Source organism: Panthera uncia (genome assembly GCF_023721935.1).
Source record: "Panthera uncia isolate 11264 chromosome C1 unlocalized genomic scaffold, Puncia_PCG_1.0 HiC_scaffold_3, whole genome shotgun sequence".
Taxonomy (NCBI): Eukaryota; Metazoa; Chordata; class Mammalia; order Carnivora; family Felidae; genus Panthera; species Panthera uncia.
The window spans coordinates 28,248,649-28,260,923 of NW_026057584.1; the positions used below are offsets into that span (position 1 = coordinate 28,248,649).

General features: G+C 42.2%; 1 protein-coding gene across 19 annotated transcripts in view; it reads left to right on the forward strand.

Moving 5' to 3' along the window:
* PLEKHM3 (pleckstrin homology domain containing M3) overlaps nt 1-12,275 on the forward strand; it is a 196,489-nt gene that overhangs the window by 38,199 nt on the left and 146,015 nt on the right. For all 19 annotated transcript variants that reach the window (XR_007454299.1, XR_007454300.1, XM_049615030.1 and 16 more), the window contains one exon: nt 6,292-7,227. Coding sequence is in view for 17 of the 19 variants with exons in the window: in XM_049615030.1 (XP_049470987.1) it covers nt 6,292-7,227 (936 nt within the window). In the remaining 2 variants the exon portion in view is untranslated. The remainder of the gene's footprint in view (nt 1-6,291; nt 7,228-12,275) is intronic.

Genomic DNA, 12,275 nt, shown 5'->3' on the forward strand with positions numbered 1-12,275 from the left:
TAGCCCATCTTAAAGATGACAAAACTGGGACTCAGGTTAAGTAATTGTCCCATGGTCACACAGCCAGGAAGGGCAGAATTATGATTTCAACTTAGGCTTATTGGCTCTAGCACCTGTGGCCTTAACCACCGTACTCTTCTGTAGCAATTGTGCAAGACCTTGATTAGTGTAATGCCAACATGAAGCCAAGCATAGTATATATGAAGGAGCTCCTGCAGTGCACAAAGAATGAGGCAGTGGGATTAGGTGTTTGGGAAGAGTAAAAGAGGTGTGGAAAAATTGTTCTGGGGGTTATGTGTGGGATTCACCGAAATGAATAAAAGAATAAATTGTCAGGATGAAAGATAGGATAGAAAGTGAGCAACATGAGTCTCTGTTTGGTGCTACGGTCTGAATATTTGTGTCACTCCCCAAGTTCATATGTTGAACTCCTATCTCCTGAAGTGATGATATTAGGAGACATGGCCTTTGATAGGTGCATAGGTCATGAGGGTGGAACCCCCATGAATGGTATTCATGTTCATTTTTAAGACCCAAAAGAGCTCCCTAGCCATTCCACTACAAAAGAAATGTAATATATCTGCCCGATTTTGAAAGGCAATCCTTTTAGGTTTGTCTTAGTGTTATTCTGAAGGATTCTGGGTACTCTCCATTCACACTCCACTTTGGCTTTCTTCCACATTTATTGATCTTGTTGTAAGAACTTAAATATTTCCTAAAATTTGCCTAAATAACTTTGATTTGGAATATTGGCACTACATCGGGTTTTTGAGTTCTTTGAAAACATTACAATGTTGCTCTTTGTCTCTCACTGCAACCATGGTCTGACCTTTGGAATCCTATTCTTGTGACTTCATTCATTGTGCGGACTCAGGCAGTCCAGATTTTCTCAGGAAACCAGATTACCTAAACGTTTCTTTCATTTATTGTAATCTGGGGTATGGGGGTTTTTAAAAAGATAAAATTTCAGCGGCCCTTGGGTGGCTCACTTGGTTGAGTGTCCAACTCTGGGTTTCGGCTCAGGTCACGATCTCACGGTTCATGGGTCCGAGCCCCGCGTCCAGCCACACGTCGGGCTCTGCGCTGTCAATGCAAAGGCTGCCTGGGATTCTCTCTCTCTCACCCTCTCTCTCTGCCCCTCCCCTGCCTGTGTTCTTACTCTCTGTCTTAAAAAATAAATAAATAAACTTAAAAAAAAGATAGAATTGCATAAAGTAACCAAAATGAAAGCACATAACCATTTCATAATTATATAAGCAAATATAATATACCTATAATTATTATTTATATTATTATTACATACATATCATGTCTAAGGGCTTCATACCAAATCGCATACAGTCTGGGCAGGAGGATTGTGGGTGCTGGGTTATGGAGGCAGAAACTTTTTGTTGTTGCTTTTTACATTTCTTTCTGATTTTTTCAATAATTTTATTAAATAATGTAGTGCATATGTGACAAATGTGAAATAGCATCTGAAACCTGAGTCATCAGAGTAGTGCAGCCATAGAGCCTTGGAGGCTCAGAGGAAGACAGTTGTTTTCAACTAGAGGGGATGAAGGTCTTCAGGAATAGGTGAGATTTTTGTACCGGCCCTCACGTGGGAGGAAAGAACGGACAAGCAGAGGCAAGGGGAGATGTAGGCAGGGAGGTCAGTGGGAGAACATGCACGAAGGTTGGGAGGGGCGAGTTGTAGAAACAACATCGGGTCACCTGGCTGAAATATGAAGGAGTGGAGAAAAGTGCCTGCATCATGTGAAAGCTCACTGAGGAAAGTCATAACAGAGGGATCAGGCTAACATCTTCTGAACCTCCTGATCCATCCTAATATCCTTAGAAGTGGGACAGCCACCTGTGACATATTCTTGCCAAAAAAAAAAAAAAAAATCTAAATGAACCTCAAGGTCTAAACAGCAGTTGACAGAAAACATGGGAAACGGAGGAACATTTAAACAATACTGTGAGGATACACCAAGTCCAGGATGTGAGAAGTTCTACAGGACAAATGAACTAATTTCTTCAACAAGTACGTGGCATGAAAAAAAAAAAAAAAAAGGAGAAAAAGAGAACTGTTACAGATTTAAAGAGATTTAAAACATGTATCAACCAAATCAGTGTGTGAGCCTCAGTTGAACAAACCATCCATATAAAGAAATTTTTTGAGACAATCTGGGAAAATTAGATACAGAGTAGGTATTAGATGAGGAATTATTCATGTTGTTGGGTGTGAAAATGGTGTGTGTGTGTGTGTGTGTGTGTGTGTATTAAAGTTTTATCTGTTAGATTAGAGATACCGCTGAAGTATTTACAGTAGAAATGATAAACTTTAAGCAATTTCCTTTCAAATATTCCAGCCAAAAAAACAAAATAAAACACAATAAAAAGCCAGAGCTGGAGGGGGTGGGGGATATGAAAAGAAGAATAGCAGAAACCTGATGTTTGAAGCTGAGGGATAGGTCCGTGGTTGTTTATTTTAGTTTTCTACATGCTTTCAAGTGTGTTTGAAATTTTCCATAATCAAATGTTTTAAGGAGTTTGAACTTTACTGTGTAGCACCAGGAAATCTGTGAATGGTTTTGGGCTGAGAAGGGGGCACAGGAAGGGCTGAGTGGCCCTGGTGACAGTGTGGGAGATGGCCGGGGGGAAGGCGGACGAGAGGTGTGAGCTCATTTAAGACCTTGATTAGGTCTTAAAGGTACAACTTTCCAGTTGTAAAATAAAAAAGTCATGGGGCTGGAAGGTACAGCATGGCAGCTATAGTTAATAACACTGCACTGCATGTTTGAAAGTTGCTAAGAGAATAAATCTCAAAAGTTCTCATCACAAGAAAAAAATGTTTTGTAACGAGGTATGCTGACGGATCTTAACTGGACTTATCGTGGTGATCAATTCACAATGTATGCAAATATCGAATCATTACGTTGTACACCCGAAACTAATATGATGTCGTATGTCAGTTATACCACGGTATTAAAGAAACACCCAAACAAACTTTAATTAAGGTGGTGGCCATGAGAACGGAAACTTTTTTGAGAACAGATAGAGGAAATAATAGCAAAAGAGGAACTCTGGTACGTTGGCGGTACTGAAGTGAATCAGGTGCATTGTGTGGAAAATTCCCTTCTTCCTCTTCAGTAAATAGCAATCTTTGTCCTTAAACCACTGCACTGGTATTACCGGACGAGGAGAAGAGGAAGAAGGGGTCTTCACTAGAGGAACTGAACCGGCTCTTCATGCCCCAAAGTGGAAAGCAAGGGGGAAAGGAAGAGTTCTGGGTTTGGGTTTTGGTTTTGGTTTTTCTCTCCCTTTTTCACAAGGAATTACTCTCATGGTTTCAGTATGAAATTTTTGGGTCCAGTGATTCATTTTGATCATCCTTTCCTGTTTTACTGAGGAAATGGTTATAATCATTGTCACCGGTCCCATCTGAATCATTTATGATATTAGTTAAGATAGATATTATTCATTTGTGAAATTGAACACTTTACAATAATGTGTGTGAGGTTAATTAAATGAGTTGAAATGATACAGTCTGGGGAAATAAAAGTTGAACTATAAGTTAATGAAAGCTTAGATTTAAATATATACCTTCTGATTTGTCAGTAGCACAAATATTAAAAATAAACTTCAGAGAGAAATAGAAAGTAGCAATTATTAGAGATTAAAGAGAAATGGTAGTTCTCTGGCCCTCTACAACTCAAAGAAAATTAACACTTCACACAAGAAATATTGGTAAGGTGTGATATAAACAGGCCCTCCAGAGTGGAATACGCACCCCAGAGGATAGTTTCCTGATCACATTTGCTCTCTTCTTCTTGATTTTTCTTTCTCAAGAAATTAACGCTACAAACTGCAGCCTATAAGGATGGACCATTTCCTGTGACCAACACCAGTCTTTTCTGTCTCAGTTTAATGTACCTATTTAAAGAGGGCTGAGACAGGTGGGGGGAAAAGTCTGGAAATAAAATGAATTCTTTACCCTTACTCTGCATCAAGAAGGTGAGGGGACTTTGGAAATTCCCGGGAAGGATTTCCCATCCAGTCCACCCAAGTCAGAAAGAGGTGAGATTTTAGTCAGGTTTGCTGCTGACTTGGGCCCAATTAAAGCAGAATTTCTTTCTTCTTTTTTTTTTTTTTTTTAATGTTTATTTATTTTTGAGACAGAGAGAGACAGAGCATGAACGGGGGAGGGGCAGAGAGAGAGAGGGAGACTCAGAATCCGAAGCAAGCTCCAGGCTCCGAGCTGTCAGCACAGAGCCCGACATGGGGCTCCAACTCAAAGACCGTGAGATCATGACCTGAGGTGAAGTCAGACACTTAACCGACGGAGCCACCAAGGCGCCCCTAAAGCAGAATTTCTAATTCATTCTAGCTGTTGTAAAAAGCTCTCAGGAAGGAAAGAAAAGGAGAGAAAATTTCCTAGCTAAAAGCAAGAAAGATGGTTTTATTTTGCTCAGGGATGCATAGCTGAGCCACTGGGTCACAGGACAGATGGGGGTGGAGGAACACATGGTTACGAGTCTTATTATGGAAAAGCTCGAACTACCATCAGCACTTGATGGAAATGAGTGGGGGAGAGGTAGCAGCAGTGTCTTTAACAGCACTGCCTCCCTTATTACATTATCCAAAAAGATAGATAACTGAGAATAGGCATCCATTATCTCTCTCTACAAAGGGATTAGTGTGGGTTGCAAGAAATTAATGCCTTTTGAGTTATCACAGAAATACTAATGAATGTCAGGACCAGAGATGTAAAGCAGGTAAAATTGGCTTTTCTCTGCCTTATTTCTCTCCTTTTCTTTTTTGGTTTGCTGTTTTAAGATCTGGATCTGTGTTGGGTTTATTTCTTTACTTTTTATTTTTTCCCTTCAGCCAAGATCAGAAATCATGCCCTTTGGAAGTGTGATTTGTCTTCTTTAGGGAATGACTTCATTAGTTTATGACTGTCTCCAATGTGTATCAGCAAGAGATTTAGAAACATCTCAGAAATGAGAATCTCTGTCAGGGAAGAGTGCTGCCTCTTGCATGGATGTCATTTGCATGCCTGATAAAAATATCAGGAAGTCTCCCAAGTCACAGTTGCCTTCTATTAAAGTACTAAACTTGTATACATTGCAGCTAATCGTTGATTAAAGATGGCACAACCAGATAAACTTGTGAAACGGGAAGAGAAAGGAATTATATCTACTATATGCTGGGCGTTGTGCTACAAGCTTTATTTCTCATCTAATAAGTACTTTCTAAGAGCCTGCTATGTAGTAGGCATTGTACTCTGTGTTGTAAAAAAAGGATGAAAAGACAGACCTCTCCTCTTTCCTCAGTGGAGCTTATAGTCCAATGGGGAGGACAGACTTTTTTTAAAAACTTCAAAATTGTATTTGTTCAAAAATTTTAATAAACTATTATAATACAGCCTGACAAGAGTCCATCAAAGAGGAATAATAGGGATACCTGATACTGACCCGGGGTGTGTGTGTGTGTGTGTGTGTGTGCACGCGCACATGTGTGCAGATGAGGGGTTGGGGAATCGGGACAGGGTCTGTTCCTGGAAGACAGGATGGCTAAGTGAAGGGTAAGTGTGTGGTAGCTAGTGGAAGCAGTAGGAAGGAGCACTGTAAGCAGGCGGTAACAGTATAAGCACAGTCAGGCTCAGAGGTGAGAGAGAACTGCTATCTAAGCAGAGACCTAAAACATGGGCTGGTTGAGTCCAGCCCGGGGAACTGGTTACAAGACAGAAGGCTCATGAACTGGCCTTGAAGACTAACGGGGGTATCTGAGAAACAGGAGTTTATGAGAAGCATACTTCATGCTCTGTCCTCTCCATGGGCGGTTCCTGGCTTTACTAAAACCCAAATAATGTGTATTAGCAAGGAGTTAGGTCAAGAGATAGGAGGAATATTCGCTCTCATGTATTTGGTTTTCTGTAGACTATTACCTAGAAAACATGAAATCCTGGTGAAGTGCCAATTATTTCATGGACCCGTGGGGGAGAGTCACAGTTTTCCACACAGACCTCCGCATGTCACACTGACATTGCAGACCCCCCCACACCAATACTTAATCTTATGCTCATAATTCCACCCTAGGTAGGCTATTGTGGACCTGAGATTTCCCCCCAATTACATCTTGTGAATTGTACTGTCTTGGAATTGTACTACCTCTACTGTGTTTAGTTTGAGCCAGAAGGATGTCATTCCCTGATCTCTGGTCTCTTACACCTGCCTTATCGTCTCCTTGAGTTCATTCATATCAATGAATTAATACATGGCTTCTTTTGTTTTTCCTTTCTAGAACACAAGCAAGCATTCCCAAATATTCTGAAGAAGGGGTACCTGGAGATCAGGAAGGACCATGACAGTTACTGGCAGAGCTGTTACGCAGAACTCTCACCCTACAACTTATCCTTCTACAGCCTAGACAGCAGTGGCAATCAAGCCCTCTATGCCACCTGCCAGCTTTCACACTTCCAGAGCATTTCCGTGTTGGGCAACCTTGAGGCCAGGCTGGTGGATACTGTTCTATATGACAACACTCAGCTCCAGTTAAAGGCAGAGTCACCATGGGAGGCTTTGGACTGGGGGCAGAAGCTTTGGGAAGTCGTGCACGCCGCGGTGCCTGGTTACGTGGGAAGGCAGGATGAGCTGGCAAACTCCCCAGGACTTGGTCACCACGCTGACTGTACACAGAACCATTGTTTACAGAAGAAATCCAGTGAGCTGCTCGCGCCATCACCTGTCTTGGAGAGCCCCAAACAATACCAAAACATCATCAAATCAGGGACGCTGTACAGGCTAACCGTCCAAAACAACTGGAAGGCATTTACTTTTGTGCTGAGCAGGGCCTACCTTATGGCTTTCCATCCCGGCAAGCTAGACGAGGATCCCCTGCTAAGCTACAATGTGGACGTGTGTCTGGCTGTCCAGATGGACAACCTAGATGACTGTGACTCTTGCTTTCAAGTCATTTTCCCCCAAGATGTCCTCCGCCTCCGTGCAGAGACCCGGCAGAGGGCTGAGGAGTGGATGGAGGCCCTGAAAACAGCGGCCAATGTGGCGAGGAGTTCAGAGCAGAACCTGCAGGTCACCCTGAGGAGCAGACCCAAGGATCAGATGGGCAGGCATGAACTCAGGAAGAACAAGCGTCAGTCTGTGACCACCAGCTTCCTCAGCATTCTGACAACCTTGTCTCTGGAACGAGGACTCACCGCTCAGAGTTTCAAATGTGCAGGTATGAAGCAAATTTTTAGTCTAAAGCTCCCTAAAGAACAACCTGAATCCTGCAATTGGAATTCACTGTAAAAATCCCCTCGATGGGCTAGTCACATGTACCTCTTGTTTGAAAAGCATCTCTCCTTCAAGGAGTTTCCTACCGCAAAACGTCTGTCTATCTTCATGCCATGCTGGTGAAGTCAGTAGAAGGAGATAGGCTATACGCCGCTGAGTCTAAATGACTTAGCCGAAGCATAACCAGACTAGAATCTAGGCTTCTTGCCTCTGCTGTGATTCCATTTCCTCTGTCTTTTTAAATAAAGGTCACTGGGAATGTGGATGTCACAAATTGTCTCACAAGAGATATTCAGACCCAAAAGCTGACTGCTGACACTTCTTACCGAAAAAAAAAAAAACAAACAAAAAAAAAACCCGTCTATAGCCAGTAACTGTCATTGATCATGACCTTGTCAAATCCTGTTAAGGAAGAATCTAAAGTCAGCCCTGACAGAAAATCTGGAGGTGACTAACAGCAGGGTAGATGATGATTCAGCAGATGACCTCTGAGTCATGATGGGCCTGTGCCTCATCCTGGGGAAGCCCAGGGCTTCTGAAACTGCTATGGAAGGGTGAGACACAAAGTAGAGTTGAAGGCCAATTATCTGTTATTTCTTAAAACCCTATTACTGCTTCTCTCTCCTACTTCTCATCCCTTTCACTTTCCCCTGAAGAGTAAACTAGACAGAATAAAATCTTCCCTAAACCAAATCTATGTATCTACTAGAAACTAAATCAAATTATTTCCCTTTCACTAAACCCCACAATTTGGGACAAGAAATTTTCCTTAAGGTAAATTTACCATGAAGGTAATCTAATTGGAAACCTGATTTGGAAGATTTTAATTCAAGTGTGTCAGATTGAAGTATGTTATTTAAAAGTGAATGGGACCAGCAGCCAAGACCAAATTTTCAATTTTTGCTTGTTCCTGCATTGAAAGCCAAATAGTGGTGGCACAGGGAAAATTTGAATTTAGGTTAGTTGTGATGATTCCCTTTTCTGTTGAAAAATAATGTACCTAACGAGGGGATTAAGTGAATCATCCCTGCTTTCTCTAGAGGGGCTCTGTAATTGTGGAGCAGAAACTCGCGGGGTTGGGTAGGAGAGACCAGAAACACTGAGCCGGTAAGGAAGCCGCACTAGGTGATGTGCATGTATCTGCAGGTGTGAATGACCTTGTGTGAAGTCAATCAGCTACTTTTGCAAGATGGTTTTGAAATAGGGGGCCACTGGCTTTACCATAGGTTGTAGAAATTACTGACATTTTAGTGTCTTATTAGTGCATGCGTTATATTTCAACATTCAGTCACTCAACGATAACTTATTGATGCTGATTCTGGGAACATTCTGGAATCATGATACACTTCTGTGGCTTTGGATTGCTGATAGGGTCAACAAATCTGTTGTGTTATTAGAATCAAGGAGAATAGCTGAGCCTAGTTCTCAAGGTAGAGACTGGAATTGCTGAGTTGGAAAACTTTCTAGTAAAAGGGGGAAGAAAAGTCTCAAGGGTTACACAGGGATTGTCACCTAGTTGACCCCTAGTCCACGTTTCTCTCATAAGTTTGCTTCCTGACGGAGGGTGCACTGCCCGCGTTCTGGACTTCATTAGCTGTGTTTCTAGCACTCAGAGGAAGGAGAAACACAGGTACAGGTAGCATGCAGCAGGTCAATCACATCTAGCAGTTGGAGAAATGAAAATGGGAAGAAGACAAAAAAGGGTGAGTAGAAGAGGCAGGGAGAAGGAAACTAAGTAGAAAAGAACAGGGGAAGGATTACCGAACGGTCAGGGACAGAACTTTTTGGCAGCTGCTTTACTTAGGTTCTGTGTTTTAAGATGTCTCCCTGTGCTGTCTAAATGTCCTCACTGTTTGGCCTGGTTGGAGAACAGGTTGAGGATGGGTGGTAATAGGGAATCCAGGAGGCAAGAGAAATGTAATCTGAAACTCATTTGCCCTGCTTAGCTCTTACCTTCGTGCTTTGGTTGGGAGGTCTAATAAGGCACGGCGGGGGGGCGGGGGGGGGGCGGTTCTAATTTGGGGTGGAGAGAAGTCAATCCTAATTTGTGCAGTATGGTCGATTCCAAAGTAGCAATTTTTATTTCCTTTCAGTGCCCCTTCAATCGGAAAATGCTACGTTCAGTTGCTTTGTGGTACACATGGTTTACCAGCTTGCTTTTCATTTTCCCTAATTCCAATATGCAATACTGGTTTCCTACCCCAGGTAGGAATACTTCATCTCCTGTAGGGGGCAGAGTCTCAAAAGAAAAAGGCTAAAACTCGTTAAGCAAACCTCTGAATGTTTTTTAAATTTCTTGGGAGGCTGTTCATTATATTAAAGATTATTATATCAGATGGAACTTTAAAAATTGATCTGTTTCTCACAAACACAATTAATCTAAACCAGCCGTCTATTCATTTAGTACTTGTGTCCCCTAATGTTTCATCCTTGTAAAGATATGCATTCGGTGAAAAAGCTGGTTGCATAGTATGTTTATCTTCTAAAATGGCAAAATGTCCATTAAGTTGTTTTTAGTTGAACTTGGCATTATCTATTATTTTAAGGAGAAGCTAATTCAGAATATTGCATGGTTCTAATGACTCTCTTTAGAATATAAGTTTTTATGTCCACTTAGTCCCTACCCCCTTAAATATTTTTTTGAGGATTTATTTATTATTCCCCGTTAAATACTTTTGATGAAAAAACTTTAGAAGTGGACAGTTGCACGGAGTAGCTCTTTATTGTGATGTCATTCGGTTGCAATCCAGCCGAGCTACAAATGTTGGCTTTAAATCTACAGATTAGTGCAGTTGGCCTTATTTCATTAAATTCTTTCTGTAGGTGAAGAATTTTTGATATCCTTTTTGGAAACTTAAAGAGCCCCTGCAGAGAAAATGGACCATGACCATCCCCAAATGCCTGAGGTTATGGTTTTGAAAATACATGCTTATGCGTATAACTTTGTATCTCTTAACATGTGCTTGAACTTTTTATAGTTGTATTTGATTATGTGTGGTTTGTTCCATGGCTTCCTCTCAGCTCCACGGCTGCCTCATTCTAGGAAGCCCCAGTCACGGTGGTCGTCTTGTTGTTCTGGAACCTACCTTGGTCATTCTTGCCTTCAGGGCCTTTGCACTTGCATCTTTTCTTCCCAAAAACATGCCTTTGAAAATGAAGCTCTTTCATTCATCCTACCACTTACCGTGTGCCGAGTTTCTTCCCATGTGCCAAAAACTCAGGTGCACGTGGAGGAGTCTTTGCTCTAAGAAAGCAGCTGTGCTCCTTGCCCTCGTGGAACTTGCAGTCCGCCAGGGGAGGCGGACGTTAATCCGAGAATTACATCATGAAGGGCACACGGCAGCTGTGACGAGAGCTAGAGAAGTGAGGCCCACACACTGGATCAGAGAATGGCCAGGGGTGGTCTCAAGTAGAACTATATGAAATTGCAGCTCTCCAGTCATTTTTGACCCACAAAAGGAGTTTGATAGGGTTGAACTTAATACTTGACCCTGAAGTCCCAGAAGGTTCCTGAGCAGAGGAGCATACGGTGAAAGTGGGATTTCAGAACATTTCATTTGGTGCTGCTTTAGTACAACTTTTCAGAAACACCTCTGTGGAAGACAATGAGGTGCGATTCTTCAGCGAAGAATCTGGTTGGGATTCGAAGTTTGGTTTGGCAATGAGGCGTCTGTGGTATTAAAATATTAATGCTAAAACAAATGATTATGCGGCTTATTAAAATATTTATGAAGTATGTAGCTATAAGTGGTTCTAAATTAGGTTGTTCACAAAATGCTGTATAAATCCGATCATAAGGCAGCAGTCCTGTTTTCTTCAGGAATTAGACATGGGCACATACCTGTTTCCCCTCAGAAGATATGTGGACTACATACAGCTATTTTTCCTGTAATTTCCCAGCAGTCAGGAAACCTACCAACTGAGCACTGTAAGAAAAGGGCCCAGGGCCTTGTGTTAGGTGCCGTTGCCACTAAACCCTTCCTTCTGTCCCTGCTTTATAATCTGGGAGTGAAATCAGATGGCCACCATGGGACGGTGTTCCTGATTCTGAACTGAAGCTGAAAAACGTTAACAGAAGACACAGCAAGAAAAACAGTGAGCCGAGGGGATCCCCTCCACCCTTTCCACACAGTCAGTTTTATGGTTTTACTCCTTCGGCTGCTGTTTAACCTCTTGGGACTGCTGTTGGTAATTACATCTCTCTGGCATTAAGAGCTTTTGCTTTCCTTTTTTTACCCCCAGCCCTTGGGAGGAGTAAGCCCAAGGGGGGGAAAAGTTTTGCTGTGAATTCTTCAGCCATTTAGTGCAAATTCCTGTAATTACCGGCATTGTGTCCTCTCTGAATGGCACATAATACAGCAGAAGCCATTCCTAATTGAGACCTTACAGGAGGTACAAATCCTCTCTTTGTTCAGCCTGACAAATTAGTGCCAGAAAGTGGCAGGGTCCGAGTGGGAATCAAAGGCAAGAAACACAAAGATGGAACTTAAGGCTACAGTAATAACCCTCTCTTGTCCTGAAGGGAAAAAAGGAATGACCAAGGAAAAGATGAAGTTTTTTTTTGTTTTTTGTTTTTTTTTTTTTGTTGTTGTTATAAATTCCCTTGACATGACAGCACCTCGGGGCTGCTCTATTTATTTAGCAAAAGTGATTAAATAGTAATACAACAGGGCCGCCCATTGTTTCCCTGGGTGCCCCTACCTCACAGACCCCTGCTGCCTCGGCTAATTGATTGACAATGAACCTCTGATAAAGAAGTATGTTGTTAGGACCTAGGTGGGGGGAGCACTTTTTCTCTCTCTTTGTGTGTCTGAGCGAGTGTGTGTGTGTGTGTGTGTGTGTGTGATTTCATTTTTGTTTGAATTGCACTCTAGTTTTTCTTTGCCCCCACCCCTTCTCGCCCCTTCTGGCCCCTTCTCTCCCCTTGCCTTTTTTCTCCAGAGCTTTTCGGTGGCTGCTCCCAGAGGATACAAACAGGTAGAGAGGAATGAG